We start from the raw sequence: 27,160 nt of genomic DNA on the forward strand, positions 1-27,160 counted from the left end.
CACTGAGCAAGAGCAGGGACCGAACCCGCAACCTCATGGTTCCTAGTCGGATTCGTTAACCACTGCGCCACGATGGGAACTCCTTAATTCTTTTTTTAAAAAAAAATTGTATTATTTATTTTGCTTTTAGGGCCATACCTGTGACATACAGAAGTTCCCAGAACTGGAGCTGCAGCTGCCAGCCTATACCACAGCCACAGCAATGTGGGATCCGAGCTGTGTCTGCAACCTATACCACAGCTCACAACAACGCTGGATCCTTAACCCACTGAGCGAGGCCAGGGATCAAACCCACATCTTTATGGACACTAGTTGGGTTCATTACCGCTGAACCACGGAGGGAACGCCTGACTTAATTCTTTTTAATTGCTACAGAGTATTCCATGGAATATATATTCTAGTTTAGCCACATCCCTATTACAGCAATGCTGTACGTACTTAAACATGCCTTCCATATCCCGCAGGGGCAGCCCCCAAAAGCAAAAAATAAATGAATATATATAAAAAATACATTTTATATCACAATACAACAAACACACATGTATATAATATGTACACCTATATGTAAGTGTATACCTATATACAAAATACAAGTAAGAGTATTTCTAAGATAGATACTAAGCAGGAAAATTTCTGGGTCGCTGAATATATGTATCCTTCAAGAGATACAGCAAATCGCTATTGAAGGGAAATATACCAATTTACATACTCATTGGCAGGGGAGGGGTATCTCTTCTCCTATACCTTCACCAATGAAATCTGAAATTTGAAATTATGAAGAGATCTTCAAGATATGTTACTGAGGAATATAAGCAAGCGGCGGAGCAGTGCATAAAGTATGGTAAGATTTATGTAAATTAAATCTTCAGAGAATACCAGGTATATCAGTATGTGCATGAAAGTGCATTGAAATTTATTTGGAGGAGTTCCTGTTGTGGCGCAGTGGTTAACAAATCCGACTAGGAATGATGAGGTTGCAGGTTCGATCCCTGGCCTTGCTCAGTGGGTTAGGGATCTGGCATTACCGTGAGCTGTGGTGTAGCTTGCAGACATGGCTCGGATCCTGCGTTGCTGTGGTTCTGGTGTAGGCTAGAAGCTACAGCTCCAACTCGACCCCTAGCCTGGGAATCTCCATATGCTGTGGAAGCAGCCCTAGAAAAGGCAAAAAGACCAAAAAAAAAAAAAATTATTTGGAGGGGTACTCACTAAATGAGTAATGGTGCTCCCTTTTGAGAAAAAAAGACTGGCTTTGACTCAGGATAGACTTTATTGGTTAAACCTTTGTTTCACTTACATATAGGTATACATTTTATATGTGTGTGTGTGTCTGTTGGATTGTGACATAAAATGTATTTTTATATTTATTTATTTATTTTTTGCTTTTTAGGGCCAAACCTGTGGCATATGGAAGTTTTCAGGCTAGAAGTCGAATCAGAGCTGCAGCTGCCGGGCTACACCACAGCCACAGCAACACAGGATCCAAATTGCACCTGCGACCTACGCCATAGCTCTCGGCAACACTGGATCCTTAACGCACTGAGCAAGGCCAGAGATCAAACCTGTATCCTCGTGGATACTAGTCAGATTTGTTTCCACGGAGCCACAACAGAAACTCCTAAACTGTATTTTTTAGATCAAAAAATTTGCAAGCCTATATTTATATTAGCAATGAACAGTACAAATTAACCAAAAATAAAATAAAATCTGGGTTTGGAGATGTGGCAAAGCAAAATTTTGATATGACTTATCATGTTTGAATATTATAAAAGGCTATTTTCATTTATGAACTTTGAAGTTAAAAATTGTATTTTCCTTAAACCTGAGTCATGGCAATAGGCCACCTGCAGGAGTAGCTACTTACACAGTCCTGAACCTACTGACACCTCTTTTCTTACCAGTCTCCACATGCTGCATCTCAACCAAAAACTGGTGAAATGCTAAATTATCAGGAAAAGAGAAGGAAAGAGCTATGTATGTACTTCTCATGCTTAGATATTTAGAATCTCCAAATATTGCCAGGGATCAGAAACCAATACCAGATCTTTCTCCCAAGAAAGCACAGATATTCCTCAGAATTCTTCTTTACCCAGGACTCCAGTCTGGTATTAATGATCAATTGCAACTGACAAGATCAAGTCTCTTTGTATCCCATTCCAGAGTCTTTTTTTCTTCCCAGTTTAATTCAGCAACTGTTGTAACATTTGCTTCCAAAACTAGTCATTGTAGAAATATGGAAATGAGTAAGATACAAGATACAGTTCTGTTTCAATCTTAGAGCTTAACAGGAAAAAAAATCAAATTCCTGAAGAAAGCATAAATCAGAATAAGAATCTGTATGGTAGGAATTATTTCCATTTTACAGATAAACAAAAACTCTTTAAAAATAGAACTCCCAGGAGTTCCCATCACGGGACAGTGGAAACGAATCCAGCTAGGAACCATGAAGTTGTGGTTCAATCCCCGGCCTCACTTGGTGGGTTAAGGATCTGGCATTGCCGGGAACTGTGGTGTAGGTCACAGATTCGGCTTGGATCTGGCGTTGCTGTGGCTGTGGCGTAGGTCGCAGACGCAGCTCAGATTTTGCATTGCTGTGGCTATGGTACAGGCCAGCAGCTACAGTTCCGATTGGACCCCCAGCCTGGGAACCTCCATGTGACTCTGGTGCAGCCCTAAAAAGGATAAAAGACAAATAAAAAAAAAAAATAGAACTACCAAATGATCCAGCAATTCCACTTCTGGGTATTTATCTGATGAATATGAAAACACAAACTCAAAAAGATACATGCATCTCCATGTTCATTGAAGCATTATTTATAATAACCAAGATATGGTAATAACCTGTGTCCACTGATAGATGAGTAGATAAAGAAAATGTGGTATGTATCTCTACATTGGAATATATTTCAGCCATAAAAAGAATGAAATCTTGTCACTGTGAAAACATAGAGGGACCTTGAGGGCATTATGCTAAATGACATAAGTCAGACAGAGAAAGACAAATCCCACGTGGTCTCATTTATATGTAAAATCTTAAATAAAAAAAAAAAGAAAAGAAAAGAAAAATTGCAGTTTAAAAAAAAAAAAAGCTTGGGAGTTCCTGTCGTGGCGCAGTGGTTAACGAATCCGACTAGGAACCATGAGGTTGCGGGTTTGGTCCCTGCCCTTGCTCAGTGGGTTAACGATCCGGCGTTGCCGTGAGCTGTAGTGTAGGTTGCAGACGCGGCTCGGATCCCGCCTTGCTGTGGCTCTGGTATAGGCTGGTGGCTACAGCTCCAATTCGACCCCTAGCCTGGGAACCTCCATGTGCCGTGGGAGCGGCCCAAGAAATAGCAACAACAACAACAACAACAAAAGACAAAAAAGACAAAAAAAAAAAAAAAAAAAAAAAAGCTCATGGATAGAAAGAACAGATTGGTGGTTGCCAGAGGCAGGGGATGGGGGTGAAATGGACGAACTAGATTAAAAGGTATGAACTTCCAGTTACAAAATAAATGTCTTGCCATAATCTACAGCATGGTGACTAGAGTTCAGCAGTACCGTATTACATGTTTGAAAGTTGCTGAGAGTAAATCTTAAAAGTTCTCACCATGAGAAGAAAAAATTTGTACCTATATATGAGGACACATATTAACTAGACTTGTGATTATTTCACTCTTTATAAGTATTGATTCATTGTTATACACTTGAAACTAATGCAATGTTATATGTCAATTTTACTTGAGTTTAGAAAGAACGAGACAGAGGAAAGAAGAAGGTAGGAGAGAAAGAGGAAGAGAGGGAGAGTGGGAAATGAAAGAGAGAAAGAAAAGAAAGAAAGAAAGAAAGAAAGAAAGAAAGAAAGAAAGAAAGAAAAAGAAAGAGAGAAATAAGGAAGGAAGGAAGGAAGAAAAAAGAAAGAAAGAAAGAAAGAAAGAAAGAAAGGAAAGAAAGAAAGAGGAAGGGAGGGAGCTCAGAGAGGGTTAGCGACTTGCCCAAGGACACACAACAGTATGCAGCAGCATGGGGATATAAAGCCATGTGTATCTAGTTCTGAGAGTCTACCTGAAACCATGGGCTGCAGTGTTCTCATACAGATGGGGAGGTGTGGGGAGCAGTTCCATTTCATTTACTAGGAAGTTATAAACTTGGAGAAAATGAGCCACTAAACAGAGTCTATGCTTCAGAAGTCTTTAGAGATTAAAAGAGGAGAGACTTGGTAAAGATCAAGCCATCAGTCTTACCCTAAGCGGTCTCTTGCCTTCCACCAATGAGGATTATACTTCTCCAATATCAGGTACTCTTCAGCTCTCTTCAATGCTAAGTCATAGGGCTCTCGGGGCAGGAAATCATATAATGCCTTGACTTTGATCTTCTCTTCCACAAACTCAGAGGGTGGAAGGGGAGGCAGCGGCTTGCGTTTTGATGGTTGCACACGGCCCCTGTTGGACTGTAAAAACTAAGGAGTGAGTGGTTGTACTATTGTCTTAGTAATCTGGACTAAAAATGTGTAGAGGAGTTCCCTTGTGGCACAGAGGGTTGAGGGTCTGGTGTTGCTACTGCAGAAGCCGGGGTTGCTGCTGTGGCACAAGTTCAATCCCTGTCCCTGGGGGTATCCATTAGCCACAGGTGCAGCCAAAAAGAAAAAAAATAAAAATAAAAAAGAAAGTATAGGGGAGGTCCCGTCGTGACTCAGCAGTAATGAACCTGACTAGGATCCATGAGGTTGTGGGTTCAGTCCCTGGCCTCGCTCAGTGGGTTTAGGATCCGGCATTGCCGTGAGCTGTGGTGTAGGTCACAGACACAGCTCTGATTCAACCCCTAGCCTGAGAACTTCCATTTGCCATGGATGCAGCCCTAAAAAGCAAACAACAACAATAACAACCCTCTAAAAAATGAAAGTGTAGGCGATAGAGCATATTTGCCTGCTGCCTGCCTCACCTTGAGCCACCTGCACCAAAGCAGAAGCCAGGGTGGGATAAACTTAGGAAATGACTCACCGTAAAACATTCAGATTCAGCAACACACTATCATTTTATAAATTCTCAGGATCACAAATTCTCTTGCCAGTAGTGCCCTGAATTTTTTCATGTCACAATTCTGAAAATTTTACTTTTTAATAGTTTCACTTGAAAAATTTTTCTCTCTCGGAAAAAGAAAAACAGCTTCCTCCTTTCATGTGCTATAAGCCTGTGTTTGGGTTTATCACACTTCCGAAGAAAACTGCTTCTCCAATGCTGAACTGAAAATTAGGACAATAGCCAGAATACATTTCTTCCCAATTTCAAGTTCTGCCAAAATATGGCAGAGTGGCTATTTTAATTGGTCTTTTTTTTTTTTCTTTCACTTTCCTCTAGGACATTGATTCGCTAAATGTTTATAGAGAACTTATTATGTGCCAAACATGATACTAGGCTCTGTGCATGGCAGCAAACAGCACCCCGTGAAGCACAGACCCTAAGAGTGCCACCTTCTTCTACCCCTTTTCCCATCAAAATGATACTCACATGCTTCTTAATTGGCAGTTCACTGAACCACGGTCTGCGACGCTGCGTGTATTTTTCTGAAAGTTCTTCATCACTGCTTAGGCTTATTTGTGTCCGTACTTGTCTGACATTGAAAAATAATCATGTTACAAATGATTATTTGTACTCAAGTTATCTATCAATCCCTTAGATTATCATAACCTCATAGAAATTGCTCCTTTCTACTGCTTTTTTATCCAAAAGAGGTCTCAACTCCAATTCCTCAGACAAGGTACTGCCTCTCAGAACTTCATTTTTCTTATCTGGGAACTGGAGATGCTAAGAGCACATAGAGTTGTTAATCAAATAAAATTTTTTTTAAAACTGGAGTTCCCATGTGGTGCAGGGGAAATGAATCCTACTAGGAACCATGAGGTTGCGGATTCGATCCCTGGCCTCACTCAGTGGGTTAAGGATCCTGTGTTGCCATGAGCTGTGATGTAGGTCCGAATTGACCCCTAGCCTGGGAACCTCCATATGCTGAAGGTGCGGCCCTAAAAAGACAAAAGACAAAAAAAAAAAAAAAGTATGTCAAAATAAAATTAAAAACAAAACGAAATGAAACATGTCACATGCCCAGTATAGAGTCTGGAGCATGTTAGGAGCATACAATTATAATCATAATCATGATGACCTTACTCTGTTTGTCGGGCACAATGTTTATCGTTTTACATGCATCACCTCATTCGATGGCAGCTGTTGTTGTAAGTATACATGGTATGTGATTAAGAACCCGTCTCCGGCTGTACCACCCTGAATGCGCCCAATCTTGCCTGATCTTGGAAGCTAAGCAGGGTCAGGCCTAGTTAGTACCTGGATAGGAGTTTGAATCCTAAGATCTACCACTTCATAAGGTGCCCTTGGGTAAGTGATGTAACCTCTCTAAGCCTCAATTTCCTCATCTGTATAATGAGTATTGTTTAAAAAGAAAAGAAAAGAAAAAAGGTGGTTTTGAGAGTTAATTGCAATAATAATAATAAAAAAAAAACCCACAAGCTTCTTATCCCAATCTGACATATAGGACAGTCCCATCCAGGGCTGGCTGTTACCATGGTCATGGTGCCTTGGATTTTAGCCTCACACAGCATTTGCTGAGCACCAAAGTGTAATCCACACGGGTAGTACGGGAGAGATACTCAAATAAATAACACAGAATTCTTGCCCTCAAGGGGTAAAAATTACAGCGTGAAACACAGACATATAAACAGCATATATGAAATCAACATTAAATAGAGAACCACGCTGCCTGCTCTGGGAACACAATGGAAGGAGCAATTAAACTCAACAGGATCAAAGAAGAATCACCGACCTGATGTTGGACCTATAACTGGCTTTCTACGAATGGGCATTCAACAGGGAGAGACTGGGAGAAGGGTTTCCCAAGTGGAGAAAACAACAGATACAAAGATGTGGAGACTCAACAGACAAGACACTGAGTAAAGGCATTTCTAAGAAATTGCCCTCGGAAGAAGACTTACCGCTTCTGAACGGAACAGCAGCAGCAGCAGCAGAAAATCGACTGGATGGTGTTATCTGAAAAGCAGATCATTCTCAACTGTTAGAAAGCCTTAATCCATGCTCTTGGAGAGATGAGGCTGGAGATGCTATTCCAAAGCAGGAAATCCGAGGGCAGGGGTGATAGAAAGGGTTACGAAGCACAGGCAAAGCCTTGACCTGCCCTTGTTCACTAGTAGAAGAGGATAAATTGTCAGTAACACAAAAACAAGTCACTGGCACCCTGGCCACTGTGGTTTCCCTTCTCAGGCTCTTGTCCCCAGGTCTGGTTTCAAGCATTTCCTCACTCTGTAAATGATAAATGACCATTATTGTCTATGCCATGTTGATCAGAGCGAATATCAGCAAATCAATGTGCAAAAGAATATGATTCCAAAAAGAGGGTTCTCCTAGGAATCGGTTAGCAGGGCTTTTGGGTTAGATCCATCATATTTCTTCAAAAATATTTGATTATAAGTATAATAAAATTCATTGAATTATTTTAAAAAATGCTTTACAAAAATCATTTGGGGAGCTCAGGGTTTGGGGAAGCATGAACCACACGTCTCCTTGCATGGCCCTGCCATATACATTTCTCAGCTCCAAAAACTATACATATTTTAATATATAATTTATATGTACATAAAATAATATAAATATATTAAAATGTGTAATATATTTATATCTTATATAATGTATTATATTATGCTTTAATATTTATTTCATTTTAATATTTTATGCATTAAAACTTTTTTGACTCTCAAATTTTCTATGGATTAGGTCCAAACATAAGGTATTTAAAGAAAGTATTACCTGGCTAGTAACTTTGGGTCATGCTTACACTTTTATTGTCAAAATTAGTCTTTCAGTTAGATCATTTGCCCACAGGCCTTGTTTACTGTAGGGAGGGTACCTATGCCCAGATGGACAATAATCTCTAACCCCCTGTGACCCAATCTATGGGAAGAGAAGGGCAAAGAAGCCATGAGACTCACAGGACATTTCCACCCCTAAGACTCCTATTGGACAAGGACTGATATAGGTAACTGAGCAAGGCCAATGGGAGAAAACCACAGCCTTCTGGACCCCATGTTGGTAACCACCCCCATTTTTAAGGGTAAAAACCCCTATAGGACAACAGAGAGCGGGGTCTCGTCTTCCCCCTCCCAGCTGTCCTGGGAGCTGTTTGCTTTCCTGGAATAAAGACTTTGCTTGCTTGGGGGAGGGGGGGAAGGTTAGATCATTTGCCTTGTTTTTTGGGGGGCTGCCCCATGGCTTATGGAGTTCCTAGGCCAGGGATCAGATCAAAGCTGCAGTTGCAACCTATGCCAAGGCTGCAGCAACACAGGATCCTTAATCCACTGAGCGAGGCCAAGGATAAAACCCACATCCTCATGGATACTATGTTGGGTTCTTAACCCGCTGAGCCACAAGGGGAACTCCAGGATTCTTAAGTAAGGTAGAGAAGGAAAGGAGGAGAAGGGTAACTGAGAACAGAGCTGCTCAATTCCCACCTCTATGGCTGTCCTGAGTCCTACATTGGTCAAAAATGCCCTTTGTCACCATCTATTCCTCTTTGCCCCTTGCCTCTGCCAACTCTTTGGCTGAAGGAGGTGCTGCATCTGACGGAACCAACCAAATGTTCATTCCTGTGGGATCTGGGTTCTTAGTTAGTCTTGTCTTAATGGAGTTGTTACAATTTTCTGCTGATTAGGACTAGTATGAATATGAAGAAATGAAGCCAGTGGATCCCCTGACTTTCAAAGTCCTCTTTGTCCTCATGGTGAAGAATGAGCCCAGTTCCTTCCTGGTATCAGGATACTCATCCCAGCTACATGGAGACCCTTCCTGTGCCTATCAAGTCACTGATGCAAGGGATCTCAAAATGGTTAAAGGGCTGTCTCAACTTCCCAAACTCACAGAGGAAAGGACTCTTCTCTTGAGCACTGGAATCTCCAAACTCACCAACCAAAGTCACAGGGAAAGAGAAAAACAACATTCCAGTGGGTTAAAAGATGGTGAGAGGGGCCCCTCCCATCTCTACTCCTTATGTCCCAGACTCATGCATCCTGGGTTAGGGTTAGGGTTAGGGTTAGGGTTAGGGTTAGGGAAACACCCTATCTGCTGCTGGCTTAAGACATTTATTGTATCCTCTAGAACACCAACCCAACTTGGCAAGATGCTGTCTCTGAGATGTCACAGGACTTAAGCCTTTAGCAGGCCATTCCCCTGTCCTATTAAGCCAGCTGCTCCTGAATACGACATGGTTAGAATGTTCAGAGAACCACTGAGCCACCACCAATGAAACTAAGCAGATGGGTCATCTTATAGCCCTTTGCTGACATCTTCTCATTCTGTCCCAATTCCAAGAGTTTCCACCACATTCCTCTCCCCGAGATCATTCCCCCAATCTCCCGATCTTATTCTTTCCAGGTTCCTGGCTAGCAGGCCAATTTTTTCTTTTGCCATTGGCTATGAGTCAACGTCGATCAATGCCCACACTAACTTTCCCTAATGAAGAGAACAAACTGATGTACTTCTTGAGGTTCAGGGGAGATTTTATTTCAACACTATTTTTCAGGCTGCCTCTGAACAGGGCTGTAGCACGATGGCTATTTATTTCCTGTTCATGTAGGCTCAGGAATCAGGCCTGCTGGGAAATTCCTCTTGAGGTCTCTGGTGTGAGTTGAAAGAGAAACAGAAAGAACAGGAACTGTCGGACTATGTCACCTGCTCAAGAAATTTTCTTGAGCCTTCTGGATCTATTGGAGCCCCCTTTTATATATACCATACATTATGATGGATTACTTCTACGCATGCCAAATTGTTTTGGTTCAGTGAATCAGATAACACTCAGCTCGTGACAGGCAGTTTGGACTGCATAGATATTTCATGGTCCACGGTTCAGCCTTCAGTCTTTACCAGTAGAAGGAAATACTTTTCAAATAAAAAGGTAGTTATCAGCACAGGGTCAAGTCATTATGCCACATTCCTGGGGGTTTGTGCTGTGATTCTCATATTGGGACTCTTCAGAAGCTTCATAGAGCCAACATTTTGCTCTTCCTTCCAGAAAATCACCCATGATAATTTGAGTAATTGATCATTACTCCCAGCAACAGAGCTAACCCTGGACCTCTAAATATACGACCGAATAAATCCCAGATCCAACATTGATTCTGTTTTCTAGAGTCACTTTTTTTTTTTTTTTTTTTTTTTTTTAGGGCTGCACCTGAGGCATATGGAGGTTCCCAGGCTAGGGGTCTAATCAGAGCTGTAGCTGCTGGGCTACACCACAGCCACAGCAATGCAGGATCTGAGCTGCGTCTGCGCCCTACACCACAGCTCATGGCAATGCCAGATCCTTAACCCACTGAGCAGGGCCAGGGATGCATCCTCATAGATACGTGTCGGGTTCATTACCGCTGAGCGGCAACGGGAACTCCCCCTGGAGCCACTTCCGATACCAATTACTGAACCTGTCAGAGTTCTAATATGAAACACGACGCACTTAAATTGGAAAAATTTTATAAGAGTTTACATACAAGGGACTAATTACAAACGTGTAGAAAGGGGTAAGGGGATTATAAAGAATGTGCTGGAACCTGGGTCCATCAGTGGAACTGTCAGCATCCCCAGGTCCCAAGGCCCAGGAAAGTGAGAGAGAGTTAAGGAGAGCAGAGGCCACTTTATAAAGCAATGATCTGCTGTCGAGGGACACAGTCAGCTCAAGGCAACCTCACCACAACTTCCTCCCAGGGCTTCCCATGGGTGTGACGCAACCAGAAGCCACAGGGCTTGGAAGCATATTGAACCAAGGCCTACAGATGACTTTTCCTGGCTAGAAGGCAAGGTGGAGAAGAATGGACACCAAGAGCCGCCACGGAGGCTGGCTTCCACTTTAATCCCTACAGGTCATCCTTCCAGGGCAGAGTAGGGTGGATAAGAATAAAGGTATCCAGCACCATAATCAACATACATGGGTTCCTTTTCCTCTCACCTTCAAACCCTAGATTCAGGCATCAGTTACTTGCCTTCCTCTGATTTAGACACGGCCATCACTCAATCTTTGGAACACAGACACATTGGCGATCCATTGGTAAATATCTCATTTCTACCCTGGAGATGAAATTCTAGCCCATGGGAGTTCCCGTCATAGCTCAGTGGTTAACGAATCCAACTAGGAACCGTGAGGCTGCAGGTTCGATCCCTGACCTTGCTCAGTGGGTTAAGGATCCGGCGTTGCTGTGAGCTGTGTTGTAGGTCACAGATGCAGCTCAGATCCCGAGTTGCTATGGCTCTGGCCTAGGCCATAGGCCAGCAACTACAGCTCCGAGTAGACCCCTAGCCTGGGAACCTCCATATGCCACAGGTGTGGCCCTAGAAAAGACAAAAAAAAAAAAAAAAAAAAAAAAAAAAAAAAAAGCCAAAGAAATTCTAGTCCAAGCCCAGGCAAGGATTCTTCTTTGCTCCCATGTTGCATCCCTCACGCGTGGTTGCATAACTTTTTGCCTTAGCCTGAACCAAGAAAACACCATTTTCCATCCTAAAGTTGATTTCTGCAGGTGAAGATAGAGTCCCCCAAATCTTCACTATGTTGTGTATTATTAGGTGTTTGGATCTCATGGCTTCTGACTGTCACTTTTCATCTGTTGGCCTCTGCATGAGCAAGATGCCGAAAACGCTTCCCAGAAAGAGGTATGTCGGTACCTGGGGCTCTTTCTACCTTGTTAGGAGTGTGTCTAATTTACCCTCTTACCAGCCTACTCCAGCATTGTTTCAGAGCCCCACATAGACATACCTCTATGCAGACCAAGATGCAAAGTCAAATGTAGGTTACACAGTGGGGTGAAGCAGGCCGGCGGATGGTGTCAATTGTGGCCAAATGCTGTGCCTATGCCCCGTGGAGAGGTACTCGAACTCAAATGTTTAAAATGCTCCTTCCCTCTCCAAATCACCATTTCCCCCTCTCTACTGGATCATTCCCAGGAGCACAGACATGTACTGCTACACCCATTCAAAATAAAACAAAGACAAAACTATTCTTGATCTTATTTCTTCCATCCGCTTTGCACCCCATTTACAGTAAAATCTAGAAATGAGTCATCTTTATTTGCTGTCTCCCATTCTTCCCTCCCACTTTCTCTAACCCATTCCAGTCAAGCTTTTGTCCCTATTACTTCCCCAAACTGCCCTTTTTACTGTCACCAATGTCCCATGCATTTCTAAAAACGATGGTCCCTTCTAAGGCTTCATCTTACCTGACCTTTCAGAAGCATTTGACATTTATGTCCTCCTGGTTTTCCTTCTTCTCAGTCTCCTTGGCTGCTTTTTTTTTTTTTTTTTTTTTTTTTTTTTTTTTTTTTTTTAGGGCCAGACCCACGGCATATGGAGGTTCCCAGGCTAGGGGTTGAATCTGAGCTGCAGCTGCTGGCCTACACCACAGCCACAGCAACTCGGGTCCAAGCTGCATCTGTAACCTACACCACAGCTCACAGAAACACCGGATCCTTAACCCACTGAGCAAGGCCAAGGATCAAACATGCATCCTCATGGATGCTAGTCATATATATATATATATATATATTTTGTCTTGTCTTTTTAGAGCTTCACCCGCAGCATATGGAGGTTCCCAGGCTAAGGGTTTAATCGGAGCTGTTGCTGCTGGCCTACGCCATGGCCACAGCAATGCAGGATCCGAGCTGCTTCTGTGACCTACACTACAGTTCACGGCAACCCTGAGTGAGGCCAGGGATCAAACCCACAACCTCATGGTTATTAGTCGGGTTCATTAACCACTGAGCCACGATGGGAACTCCTCCTTGGCTGCTTGCTTGTCTTACTCCTTAACCTCTTGGCTGACCCAGAGCTTCTGATTTCTTCTCTTCTTTTCTCTCATTCATTCCCTTGATTATCTCATTCCTTCTTGTGTCTTAAAAACTGTCTATCTGCTGGAGTTCCCATCGTGGCTCAATGGTTAATGAACCCAACTAGCATCCATGAGGACACGAGTTCGATCCCTGGCTTCAGTCAGTGGGTTAAGGATCCAGCGTTGCCATGAGCTGTGGTGTAGGTCACAGATGCAGCTCGGATCTGGCATTGCTGTGGCTGTGGTGTAGGTCAGTAGATATAGCTCTGATTCGACCCCTAGCCTGGGAACCTCCATATGCCTCGGGTGTGGCCCTAAAAAGACAAAAGACAAAAAAAAAAAAATCTATCTGCTGATGACACCCGGAGGGACACCTCTAGCCCAGTTCCAATGAATTTCAGACTCGCGTATCCAAATGCATTCTCAAATCCTCCACTTGGGTGTCTCCTGGACACTTCAAATTAACATGAAGAAATCTGAATGCCTTTCTTTCTTCCTCTGCAAAGCTGCTCTACCCATTCTTCTCTATCTTGTCAAAAGTAACTCCATTTGTCCAGTGGCTCAGGCCAATAATCTTGGAGTCATCTTGACTCCTCTGTCTCGCTCTCTCACTGCAGTCTAACCCATCAGGAAATCATGCTGACTCTTCCTTAAAGATATATCCAAGAGTTTCAGATTGAGATGACAAAAATTTTGGGAGGTGGATGGTGGTGATGATGGTATGATAATGTGCATGAACTTGGTGCCACTAGACTGTACACTTGTAAATGGTTAAAATGCTAAATTTTGGAGTTCCCTGGTGGCTCAGCAGGTTAGGGATCCAGCGGTTGTCACTGCTTTGGCTCGAGTCACTGCTATAGCACAGGTTCAATCCCTGGCCCAGCAACTTCTGTAGGCATGGCCAAAAAAATAATAATAATAATAATAATAAAGTAAACTTTATATTAGTTATATTTCACAATTAAAAACACCAGCACGTGTGTGCACACACAGAATCTCACTGCCCTTCCCCATCCTTCTGTTACTCCCAAGGTCTGTCTCCATCATCTTGTCTGGATTATACTGATTATACCGACATCTCATCTGGATTATTACAGCCTTCTAATTTCCTGCTTCGACCCTTAACTCCCCCTCTGGTTTATTTGCAGTGGCCAGAATAATTCACTTAAGACTTAGGTCAGATCATGTGTTCCTTTCTCAAAAACCCACAATGGCTCTCCAGGTCACTGGGCGTGACAGCCAATTTTTTCATAATAGTCTATAAAACTCTCCACGATCTGGCCTCCCCGTGCCCCTCATCTTTTCTCCAATGAGCACGTGCTCCCTTCACCCCAGCCACGCTGCCCCTGCCCTGTTTCTGGGTCAGGTCTGCTCGCACCAAAGCTTGTTCTGCTGGGATCATGCTTTCCCAGGCAGCAGCCTTCTTCCCTCGCTCCACTCCTTCAGGTCTGCTCAGATTGAGGAGCACCTGACCCTCTTACCATCACTTCCTGCTCTCCACTCCCTAACTTTAGGACTCCTGACTTTGCTGTATTCTTCCTTTTTTTTTTTCTTTTTTTTTTGGGTGGGGGGCTACATCCATGGCATGCAGAAATTCAGGGCCAAAGAGTGAACACATGCCACAGCAGTGACCTGAGGCACAGCCATGACAATGCTGGATCCTTAACCCACTGAGCCACTAGGAAAATTTTCTTTTTTTAATAGCATTTCTTTTTTTTTTTCTTTCATCTTTTGTCTTTTTAGGGCCACACCCACTGCATATGGAGGTTCCCAGGCTAGGCGTCCAATCGGAGCTGTGGCTGCCAGCCTACGCCAGAGCCACAGCAACACGGGATCCGAGCCGTGTCTGCAACCCACACCACAGCTCACGGCAATGCCGGATCCTTAACCAGCTGAGCAAGGCCAGGGATTGAACCCACAATCTCATGGTTCCTAGTCGGATTCATTTCTGCTGCGCCACGATGGGAACTCCCAATAGCATTTCTTACCTTCTGACACACTATGCAATCTATTATTACTTTTTTTTTTTTCTGCTGCCTCTCCTACTACAATATAAACAGGTATCTTTGCCTATTTTTTTCGTAGTTTTATCCCAAGAGATTAGAATAGTTTCTGATATCTAATATGTTCTCAACAAGCATGTGTTGAGCGAATAAGAATATAGGAATGAATTGGTTTGATGGAGCATCAAATTATCACCTTTTCAGAGCACCCACCTGTCTTAATTCGGTCCTAATAGGAAAATGAAAACTGAATCTGGGGACAGAATAAACAGACAGAACAGAATAAGCCAGAGAATAAGTAGTATAACAGTAAGAGTGAGGATGTAGGATTAGATTATGAAAGTCTTTGAAATAAGGGAAGATAGGATCTCGACTGTGTAGGTAGAAGGGAGTCTTATTAAACACCAAAGGTGAGAACAACTTGGCCACAGGCTACAGCAGAGTAACCCCTGTGCTCAGCCTTTGTAAGATGGGCCAGCAAAGTGAGCTATGACCATCTATGGCCACAGGTTTTGTTTGTTTGTTTGTTTGTTTGTTTTGCTATTTCTTGGGCCGCTCCCACGGCATATGGAGGTTCCCAGGCTGGGGGTCGAATCAGAGCTGTAGCCGCCAGCCTACGCCAGAGCCACAGCAACGCGGGATCCGAGCCTCATCTGTGACCTACACCGCAGCTCATGGCAACGCCAGATCGTTAACCCACTGAGCAAGAGCAGGGACCAAACCCGCAACCTCATGGTCCCTAGTCGGATTCGTTAACCACTGCGCCACGACGGGAACTCCTGTGGCCACAGGCTTTAGTATCAACTAAAAACGTTTCATATCATCAAAGCTAAGTACCTATAATGGTCACTTTACTCCTTGAAGAACCACTGGCATGTTATATTATTGTCTAGATTCTTCTATATGATCAAAATGCTTCAAAGCTAAAATGTATACATTAAACAAAAAAGAAAAATCCAGAAGATCAGGTAGGTCTGTGACTAGACAGGTGCCTAGTCTAGGATTGCACACTATTTATATGTACATGAGTTTTAGTGATAAATGTAAAAGACTTTTTATTTCTTTAATTCAGCCAATTGTCTCACCTTTTACCCAATCAGAATCATCATCTTCCTTTGCAGTAGCCCTAATTAGAAAACTATTCTATCGGTTCTCCTTCCTAATTTTCCTCTGTCGGTCTATAAGTCCATCATAGAAATCTTGGATTCTTCCTGAGCCCTGTCCTTTATATTCAATGTGTTCAATTGTTTGGCTTTTTCTTCCTGTCTCCTCTTCCACCAACCCAGTCCAAGCTGGCATCAGCCCACCCCTGTATTTCTCCTTTAGTTTATTTAATCTTCACAATGACCCCAGGAAGGAGAGGCCACTTTATAGAAAAGGAACCTAAGCCATAAAGAGGATCTTTTGCTGTGACCTCAAGGACTTACAAAGGGAGAGTCAGGATAGGAACCCCAGGCTGGCTGACTCCAGAGTCTCTGCCCTTAACTCTGGGCACCAAGTGCTGGTTGAGTGACTGAATGAACTGGCCAAATTCCTCACCTCTGAGCCCTGCCTCTGAGCCCTCTCCCCCTCAATCTGTTCTATATACTCCTTTTCTTAAAGGCTATCTCAGGAGTTCCCATCGTGGCACAGTGATTGACAAATCTGACTAGGAACCATGAGGTTGCGGGTTCGATCCCTGGCCTTGCACAGTGGGTTAAGGATCCGGTGTTGCTGTGAGCTGCAGTGTAGCTTGCAGACACGGCTCAGTTCCTGCGTTGCTGTGGCTCTGGTGTAGGCTAGTGCCTGCAGCTCCGATTCGACCCCTAGCCTGGGAACCTCCATAGGCCGTGGGAGCGGCCCAAGAAAAAGGCAAAAAGTCAAAAAGTCAAAAAAAAAAGGCTATCTCAGCCAACTGATCTCCATCTTCAGGGCCTAAAAAAGACTCCCTGGTGAGCAGAGTTAATAACCCTGTATTGCATATTTGAAACTTGCAGAGAGAGTAGATGTTAAAATGCCCTATTGCACACATAGTTACTTATAACTGTGTGTGATGTCTGATTTAACTAGGCTCGCTTTGCAATGACTCACTGAATCGCTATGTTGCACAGCTGATACGATTCTAATGTTATGTCAATTATACCTCACTAAAAATTAAATTAAATAGACTCTCACATATGGCATCAAGATGCTATCTTTGCTTATTTCTGAGGCCTTCCAGGACCTAGCTAGTGCCCCTCCGACGAGTAGTGTTCACCAATTCCTATTACTCCAGCTTCTTCTTTTCCTCTAGTCTCTAGTCTCAGAGACACCTGGCATATTTCTGTCTCCAGCCTGAAAAAGGCTTCCATGGCGATCCATTTGCATCTAATGTTCCTCCACGCTCCCAAAGCACTGGGATCTGTCTGGCCCTGTGTCTCTTAATTGGGCACCTTCTTTGATGGTCATTTACATTTCTTTGCATAGCCTTCATCTCTCACAGAGCTTCTGAATCGCGCCACTATTGACAGCTTAGACTGATTTTGTGGGTCTTTGTTGCGGGGAGCTAGCTAACCCATGTGTCTTAGGATGTTTCGCAGCATCCCCGGCCTCTGTGCATTAGGTGCCAGCAGCCACAGCCCTGTCACCCTCTCTTCCCCTGTCCCCTTCCCAGGCATGAAAACCAAAATGTTTCCAGGCATTGTCAGATGTCCCCTGTGGGCAAAAATCACCCAGTGTTAAAAACCACTGTGCTGGGTTTTAAGCTTTTCACTTTCAGGGTCCAAGTCTTATATTACTTTTGTCTCGTAAGTAGCATCCACCACCAGATCCTGGTACATAACAAAAACCCAATAGATGGCTGTTAAATTAACACCTCCCCGATATCTATACCATCGCACTTACGACGAGGCTCTATGCCGTAACCCCTCGGTTCTGCCACATGGTATCTCATAGCTCGATGCTGGCCGCAGAGAAAGCGAGGTTGACCACGACCTTTCAACTAAGTGGAACAGCAAAGTTGAAGAACACAGCTTCCGGAGCTTCTTAGTAGGTCATAAGTCTAACCTTTTGTTCCAGATATATATATATATGAAAAAAAAAATAAATTAAAGAGGAGAAGAAGGAGCAGCAGGAGGAGAGCAGGGAAGAGAAGAAGAAAAAGCAGTGGCAACTTCTCCCAAATCAAGCATCAATCCATGAGATGCTAAATGAAATGATTACAATCCGATGTTCAATTTTTTTTTTTTTTCTGCATTAGCACAGCATGTGGGGTTGAGGAGTCAGGGGACAGAGTAACCTGAAGTCAAATCATGGCTCCACTTTGTTGTAGCAACAATAAGATTTGAGGAGCCTCATCTGGAAAATGTTGGCAATAAAACCTGCCTTCTAGGAGAGGCCAGTTCCCCACTCCTATCGACAAAGCATTTACCCTATGCGGGCACGACAGTAAGAGCTTACTATGCTATACCAACTCACTGCCATCGCACGGAAACAAGGGTTGTTATTATCCCCCATTTTACAGACAAAGAAACTGAGTAGCAGAGATGTGCAGTTGTTTATTCAAAGTCACATACCTAAAAAGAGCTGGGCCAGAATTCTCTCTCTCTCTCTCATCTCAGAGAGCTTGGCTGAGTCCATGAACATAGTAACGAGACTATCTTTGTGGATGAGAAGATGACATAGCAGAAATGGAGTTCCCGCTGTAGCACAATGGGATCAGTAGCATCTCTGAAGCGTCAGGATGCAGGTTTGATCCCTGGCCCAGCACCGTGGGGGTTAAAGGATCTAGCATTGCTGCGGCACGACTGTAGCTCAGATCTGATCCCTGGCCCAGGAACTCTGTATGCTAAGACAGGAAAAAAAAAAAAAAAAAAAAAAAAGAGCAGTGATGAAATGCCTAGAACATAGCAGTCACGCATTTTACCTCCAATTGTTTCCCTCACTCAGTTCCCTAGAACTCATTCAGCAAGTACATACTGTGTATTCACAGGACAGATTTAAGGTAAAAACAGAAGCAGATGTGGTTTTCCCTCTGAAGACAAAACAGGAAGAAGTAAACCAAAGTTGAGCTTCAGCCCCCAACTCCTCCGTTCTGAGCTCATTCTTTACCCCCGTTCACTTCATTCAGGTCCCTGATCCTTTTTTTTTTTTTTCTTTTTGCCTTTTCTAGGGCCACTCCCATGGCACATGGAGGTTCCCAGGCTAGGGGTCTAATCAGAGCTGTAGCCGCTGGCCTACACCAGAGCCACAGCAACGCCAGATCCGAGCCGCGTCTGCAACCTACACCACAGCTCAAGGCAACACCGGATCCTTAACCCACTGAGCAAGGCCAGGGATCGAACCCGCAACCTCATGGTTCCTAGTCGGATTTGTTAACCCCTGAGCCACGACAGGAACTCCCAGGTCTCTAATCTAATGGCCTCTCTCCCTGCTATCCGCTCAGCTCTCTGTGTCGAGAGCTCAGAAGCTTGTTCTTGATAAGAGATGAAATGCCTAGAACATCTCTGCTACTTGGTATGAGAGTAACCTGATACAACAGTAAGCGCTTACTGCAGTGCATCTTTTAAAGGCATTCTCGTTTGTAGCTATGACACCTGTACATATGAGGGTGATCAGAGAGAGAGAAATTGATTGAAGGAAATGGTTCACACAATTGTGAGGGCTGGCAGGCTGGACTCAGGGAAGAGCTGAGGTCTGAGTCCAAAGGCAATCGGCTGGCCAAATTTTTTCTTGCTTACTGGAGGTCAGTCTTTGGTCTAAGAAGGCCTTCAACTGATTAGATGAGGCCCACCCATATTGTGTAGGGTTATCTGCTTTCCTCAGAATCCATTGACGTAAATGTTAATCTCACCCAAAAAATACCTTTACTGAAACACCTAGAATAATGTTTAACCAAATACCTGGGCACTGTGGCCCAGCCATTTGACCCATAAAATTAACCATTATTAGAACTTAAATTTAAATACATAGAACTTTCAAAGAGAAAGTATGCATGAGCAGGAATGATATCTGGGGACTAGAAAAAGGCCTCCCTCTGCTCACTGAACCCACAATGCATGACTACAAACTAGCCGAGTGGATTATGAACCCAACAATAAGGTCTTGTTATCTCTACTCTGTTCTGCAGCCTGGAATTTAGGAGAAAGTTTTTCTCAAAAATACTTACTTGTCCTGATTCAGAGTTCCCATCCTGGCTCAGCAGTTAACAAATCCAACTAGCATCCAGGAGAATGTAGGTTCGATCCCTGGCCTCGCTCAGTGGGGTAAGGATCCAGCGTTGCTGTGAGCTGTGGTGTAGGCTGGCAGCTGCAGCTCCGATTTGACCCCTAGCCTGGGAACCTCCATATGCCACAGGTGTGGCCCTAAAAAGACAAAAAGCCAACAAACAAACAAACAACAACAACAAACTTACGTGTCCTGATTCAATAGTGAAAACAACTGCCTTCCAATAAAGGTATAGCCTCATCTGCCATGCATTATGATAAGTATTTTGTTCTATCTCCCCCGAAGACCAAGAACAACTGTTAGCAAGAGGTCCATTCTCTGCCTTGCTTATGATTCCTGTTGTACAGCACCATTCTTAACAACTAGTTGCTGCCCAAGAAATAATTGTGGAGTGAGTGAAAAACAAGTTGTGACAGCCAAGCAGCTTCCTGGTGTTCTCTGCTTGGCATGACTCTGCAAGACACTAGGCATCTTTATTTACAGACCGAAGTATTGATTTGGTCCAAAGCAGACAACAATGATGAATAGCTTGACAGTCATTTTCTGTCAACAGCATCAAAGATTTTCCAGGTGAGTGGGTACATGGAGAGTCAGGGAGAAAGGCCTACTATGATTACAGAAGCCATTCTTTGAATTCTTTTGCTCATTAATCTGCAGAGAGAAAGCTCTTTTGCACCACTGGAAAAATTCCCAGTTTAGCAGAAACTCATGCATAGCTGGCCTTTGCAAAGACAATCTAAAATGCCCGAGAGATCGACAGTGACTATTTGCCTGCTGGAAGGTTATATTCAGGGTTGAGGATTATTGCAGGAGGGAGCTGGAGCTTCCTCCCACAGGTGTACATCTGCGCTGTTCTTTTCGTCTGTTTCTTATTCCCCAGCAAATATCTTTAATTATATATCCTGCACCAGCAAATCAGGAAAAGGGCATCGCATCCCGCCCTAATCTCTGTGACCTTTAAGAGTCCACATGTCTCTCATGGGTAAGGTGGTCAAACCTCTCATTTTATTTGGTATTCGACATCTTTCCTGGGAAGGCCTGCTCCCCCTTCTCCCACCCCCACAAGGCTTCTATTAGCATCCTTTCCTGGCCTGGCTTGTGTGCGCAGCTGCTGCAGGGCTTGGCTTGGGAGGTGGTTTCCACCAGGGGGCGCTGAAGTGAGCCAATGGGAGAAGTACCACTTAAAGCAGTTCCAGGGCGGCTCTCAGCCCAACAGGTGTACCGCAGATGAAGAGCTGTTGGGCCTCAGCCGTCTAGGAAGTAAAGCTGGTGGCCTTTCATCCATTTCTAATGTCTTCAGGTTTATATCTGCGTAACCTTGAGTACATCCCCTGGCATTTCCGATGGCAAAGTTTCATTTTGAATCAGTACCTCGAGTGAAATTCATTACTCCTGAGTTTGGTCAAAATAACTGGCCATTGGCTGTGATTTTTATTTGAACAAGAGCTGCCTGAACCAAAGACCAGACTAATCAGCCAACCCACACCACCCAGGTTGTGGTTTTAGGACGAGGAATTCTAGTGCAGCTGCACTCACAGCTGAAGGGCTCGAGGAAAAGCCTGGAAAACCCATGACTTCAGAAAAATGCCTTTGGGCCATTAAAGTTGATCCTCTAAGGTCACAGCAAGATGCACCTCATCTTTCCAGAAATTTACAGAAAGGCCAAAGCTTCTCATGACTAATATATTCCCCACCACTAGACCGCTTTCTTTTGTTTTTTGTCTTTTTGCCTTTTCTAGGGCCACTCCCACGGCATATGGAGGTTCCGAGGCTAGGGGTCTAATTGGAGCTGTAGCTGCCGGCCTGCGCCAGAGCCACAGCCACCCAGGATCCAAGCCGAGTCTGTGACCTACACCACAGCTCATGGCGACGCCGGATCCTTAATCCACTAAGCAAGGTCAGGGATTGAACCCGCAACCTCATGGTTCCTAGTTGGATTTGTTAACCATTGTGCCACGATGGGAACTCCACTAGACCTCTTTCTTAAGGGATTTTCGAAGACAGACATTGTAATGAACTTAACCCGTGTCTTCTGGAAGGTGTGACACATAGCTTGCTTCTTTTTTAGCCTGGATTTCTACCTCTGAGCAGACACCAAAAAAGGCTTTCTCTATCTATGCCAGACTGAGAACCCATACCACTGAAGGAAAGAAAGAAAAGAAAAAGAGAGAGGGAGAGGATGATAGGGGAGGGACAGAGGGAGGAAAGATGGATAGTTTTTCACAGAAACATTCAATTTAGAGTTATCCTTTACTTTCAGTTTGTGCTCTTTATATACTTGAAGCATTAAATTATCCTTGTTGTGTGTGTGTGCGCGCATGCACACGTGCCTCCTCTAATACTAAAAGGACACTCCTTTCAACAAAACTGCAGAAAGAACACTATTTCCTTTTGATATTAAAATGCCTGTTCTTCTAAGAAACGATAGCCACAAGAGATGAGTTTTTGAATATAATGACAAAATAGGTTCGCAAACCCACTGTGTTTTTTTGTTTTGTTTTGTTTTGTTTTTGACAGTATCCTGTCTGGCAAAGCTTCAAGTGAGGGGAACAGGTCCATTAGGGGATTCATTGGCCACTGACATTAGGAGATTTGCTGGTTCCTAACAGAAAACCGGCCACAAGCTTATGGGACAGTAACTGGTAAATCTGGGTGGAGGAGAACGGTGCTGGCCTCACTGGACCTCCAGGGTGCCGTTGGGGAGAGGGTACGGAGACCCTGGGAACCCGGCGAGCTGCATGGGGCACTAGGCACCAGGGGAGACAGCATCCCGGGAGCAAAGATGCTGAAGGGAAAGGCAGAACCTCCCTAAAGCCTGATGGCTCTGTTACAGCTTCCTTCCGAAGCCCCGGGCCCCTAGCATCCCAGCATGGAAGCCCTTGCTGGCTCTTCACAGTATTGCATTTCCTCCTGGTCCTGAGCTGGTGTGAGGGGTTAGGGTTAGGGTTAGGGTTGCAGGCATCGTGCACACAAGTCCGCCACCCCCAGGTCTCAGAGCGGTGTTTCATAGAAGACGGTGGTGTGTGAGCTCCAAGTTCAAGAGGACCTCGAAGACATCACACCACGACCTCAGGCCAGCTTGGGACATGCGTGCTCAGCCACCAGACCTACTGGCAGCCAGCAAGCACTGTGCTGAGCTCCCCCGCCCCACCCCTGAGGACAAGAAGGTGACAGATGTGGGCTGGCGGGCTTCGTTATGCAAAAAAGACTTCTGCAGGTCAAACAGAGAGGCGGGGCGGTGCAGTTCTAGACGTAATGGCAGTTAGCATGACTGCTCCAGGTTTTCGGCAGTTGCAGGATCAAAATGAAGTGATTTAGAAACAAAAGGAAAGACACACACCTTAGTGTCCATAGTAACACTGAACCTACTTTGGAGAAAGAGGACCAACTCCAGCCTGAGGCAAAGCAGTGGGAAACGTGGCCACGTCTGTTTTTGGCCCGTGGCTCACCTGGTTTTGCCGTGGAATCAGGTACCTAGAGTGGGAAACAAATTTGCTCCAAACCTAGAGGCAGAAAATATTTACGATCTCACAGTTTCTGTGGGTCTGGAGTCCAAGCCCAGCTCAGTCAGGCGCCTCTGAATCCAGCTGAGAGGTTTGTGAAACTCATGAAATTATAGTCCAGCTGAGTCAGCCTGACCGGGAGAGTCCACTTCCAAGTTCATGGGCACTGGCCTCGCTGCTGAGATTTCCTTGTGATGGGCTCCTCCGCAGGCTGCCTGAGAAGGAATGCTCGTGGCAAGGCCGCAGGTTACCCAAGGCAGGGGGCCTGGGAGCACTGAGACAGAAGCCATGGACTGTGGTCCCCTAATCTCCAGGTCACACTCCATGCATCCCTTTACCATGTTCCGTTCATACTCAAGGAGAGGGTTGTGTAGGGCTGTGAACAGCAGGAGGGGGACAATACCAGGGCCACCTTTGAGAAAGGTGGCTCAGCCACCTCCTTATCTTCATCTTCATTGTAAAAGAAGTAACAGAAGGAGTTCCCATTGTGGCTCAGCGGAAACGAATCTGACTAGCATCCATGAGGACACAGGCTCGATCCCTGGCCTCACTCAGTGGGTTGAGGATCTGGCGTTGCCGTGAAAAAACTGTGGTGTAGGTCACAGATGCGGCTCAGATCTGATGTTGCTTCAGCTGAGGCATAGGCCAGCGGCTACAGCTCCGATTTGACCCCTAGCCTGGGAACCTCCATATGCCTCGGGTGTGGCCCTAAAACAAACAAACAGAAGAGGTTGGTGTGGAACTCAAACACAATAAGGAAGAAGAGGAGGCTTTGAAAGCAGAGGCCCGAGAAGGCAGTGTGGTCAAGGGATCTGTAGACTGGAGTTTGGCACCTGCCGTCTGCCGCTACATGGATTCATGAGCCACTACAGCTGCTGACCCCTGTAGGTCCCCCTGAGTAGAGGAGCTCAGGGTGGAGACCAGGAGTGAGGTACTCTGTGCGCTTGGGAAACTGGAAAAACAGGTCTTCAGATAGTTAGATATTTGCAGGAGAAGATTTTATGAGCCCAAGTCTTACATCTCTTCATATCTAGAAAAACACTACAATTATTCACGGTGATGGCTGCTCCTTGTGCGTAGTAGGAACCTTCATGAGTCCAGCAGCAAACTTTTGAAAAACGTGTGCACGGCTCTACATACCTCCCCCTTCACCTTTATCACACACATCCTGATATTTCCTCCTTTCCTCTTTGAGGGGGTATTGCGGAGTGGTCTGATATACCACCGCCAGGCTGTAGTAAAATCAACAAAACAAAGGATCTTAGATCATCTGAGAACGTAGCCATCTCCAAGGGCGAGCCCGCGAGTCCTGAGAGAACTCGGGGAAAGAAATAAGAATACTTGTCATCTAGCAGCTATCAGACTGCAGCCACTCCGAGCACTGAGCCCTGAGCAAACTCAGGCTGTGAAAACGCAAGAGACGGGCCCTGAGGACTGAAGTGCATGTCAAAGGAATGACTTCAGTGAGCCAGAGCTTTGCATCTTCCCATAGAAAGGTGCTGAATTCCTTAATTCAGGAAGCTGGCTTTCTGTTTGCAGCAGGAACTCTTTTGTTCCCAGTACCTGCCCTTTGTTGCAAAACTCCTAGAAATCCTAACAACTCACTCACCTCCCCCATCTCCTCCTCCTCCTCTTCCTCCTCCTCGGAGTGGTTTTCTCAGGGTAATCTGAGATGCTGTCTCCCAGCCCTAAACCCTAATTTTATCTTTTTTTTTTTTAAGGCTATACCCAAGGCATATGGAGGTTCCCAGGCTAGAGGTTGAATCGGAGCTACAGCTGCCGGTCTACGCCACAGCCACAGCCACAGCCACAGGGGATCTGAGCCGGGTCTGTGACCTACCTCACAGCTCACAGCAATGCAGGGTCCCAGCCGTGTCTGTGACATACACCACAGCTCATGGCAATGCCAGATCCTTAACCCACTGAGCGAAGCCAGGGATCAAACTCAAGTCCTCATGGACACTAGTTGGGTTTCTTAACCACTGAGCCACGACGAGAACTTCCTAAGTCCAAATTTTGCCCCAAATAAAACTTAGCTCTCAACTTTTAGGCTGTGCATTCTTAGCTTACCTTCCAGACCCAGTGATGGAGATGAGTCCAAAAAACTGCATTTTAACAGTATCCTAGCCACGCTTCGGGCACACTAAGACTTACAAGCCAGTTAATTATTATTTGTCCTTCTACTTCATTCATTGGGAAGAAACGATGGAGAAATCAGGAGGGGAGGGAGGTGGTCAGCTTTTCGAGCCCCCCAGCACTTCTCCCTGGGCCCCATCCCCTAAATGATTCTCCCAGGTGGGGTCTGTTCTCAGAGCAGCTGTAAGTTGGGAGAGATGACCAGTTGTGTTTCACAACCTGACCTTCCCTGGAGCAGTCCCCTGGCACCTCCCACAGGCTCTGCCCACCAGTCAGTACCATCAACATCTCACATGCCACAGTGATCTCCTCCTGCCTTGCCACAGCCTGCGAGGCCAGACTTCTATGACAGCCCTTACAACAACCAAGGTATTTCCCAAATGACTCTAGCTGGGCAAACACCTATAAATGTTTTTGCATTAATGCACCGTGGGGCACCTCCTGGCTTTCTCTTGTCAACAGTAAACACTCACTGTTTCACCCAGAAGGAAACGGAGCCACATCTAAGTGCAATTTATGGCAGAAAGCAAACGAGTGATACTTAGCACTGAGTCAAATTATCAGAAGCTGGAAGGGACAGTGAGAGTTCATTAAGCCCCCACCCTTCCGGGCCAGAGAGAATGATGCTCAAAATCTCCCCACTAAGAGGTGGTCTCTTATTCAGTTCTTTGGGCAATCTAATCCTTGTCTCAATCCTCACCTTTACTTATTTTATATATAGCTGAATCCTTCCTGTCATCATTTACAGCCTTTTCTCTAGCTCTGACCTCAGGAGTTGGCTTTTCATGGAAAGGTTCTTATTATTAAGTCACTGCTCATCTTTGTTCTTATTAAGTCCTGCTGTTGGAGTATGGGCGGACAGGGCTTGCTGTGTCTTAGCTCTTTCTGCTCGGTTTGCCTTATATTTCTGTTTACAGGCAGCCCTATCTTTATTCATGTGTGGATCCAGAGTGTAAGCTCTAATTCAGGCAAGTACAAGTGGAAGAGCCTGCTTTATTTTTTGCAATAAATAAAAATTGGGTCTGATGAGGTGGTGAGGCTTAAACAGATGACATTTAAAAATTGCAATAAATTTTCCCTAACGCCACTTAAAAATCAGAACTGCAAAAACTTTTCTCAGCTGGCCTTGATGGCTTTAGTCTGACATGACTGAGCTTTGATGAAGCTTGGTCCCAGCGAGTCATTCAGAATTAGAATCAGTCTTTTTCTTCCCAATTTTAACTTATTTGCACGATAAAGCTCTCTGAATCACAGAGGTACACTGATAAGCATTTCTAAAAATTGTACAGGTGACTGAAGAGTCTTCCAAAGCAGCTCCAAAATTAAGCTCATGAAGGACCTGTCATGTTTAACGCATTGTTTCTCTATAAGATCTTGCTGCTGGGTTGGCCAAAAGAGTCCCCATTGTGCAGGTGGGGACCTGCTATAAAAGAAGTCACCAAAGGTGACCCACTAAGGTCGCAGCACATTCCC

The 27,160-nt window shown here is 44.7% G+C and overlaps 1 protein-coding gene across 2 annotated transcripts in view; it reads right to left on the bottom strand.

Annotated features, from left to right (window-relative positions):
* Positions 1 to 27,160, bottom strand: part of TXK (TXK tyrosine kinase) — a 70,655-nt gene that overhangs the window by 42,138 nt on the left and 1,357 nt on the right. The window contains exons 1-3 of one of the 2 annotated variants that reach the window (XM_003128959.6): positions 6,980 to 7,621; positions 5,484 to 5,586; positions 4,221 to 4,426 (exon numbers count right to left, since the gene is read on the bottom strand). In XM_003128959.6, coding sequence (XP_003129007.3) covers positions 4,221 to 4,426; positions 5,484 to 5,586; positions 6,980 to 7,050 — 380 coding nt within the window. In that variant the 5' untranslated portion in view covers positions 7,051 to 7,621. Of the gene's footprint in view, positions 1 to 4,220; positions 4,427 to 5,483; positions 5,587 to 6,979; positions 7,622 to 27,160 lie in introns of those variants that run through there. The other variant, XM_013978653.2, reaches the window with a different exon arrangement.

This window comes from Sus scrofa, chromosome 8 (genome assembly GCF_000003025.6).
Source record: "Sus scrofa isolate TJ Tabasco breed Duroc chromosome 8, Sscrofa11.1, whole genome shotgun sequence".
Lineage (NCBI taxonomy): Eukaryota > Metazoa > Chordata > Mammalia > Artiodactyla > Suidae > Sus > Sus scrofa.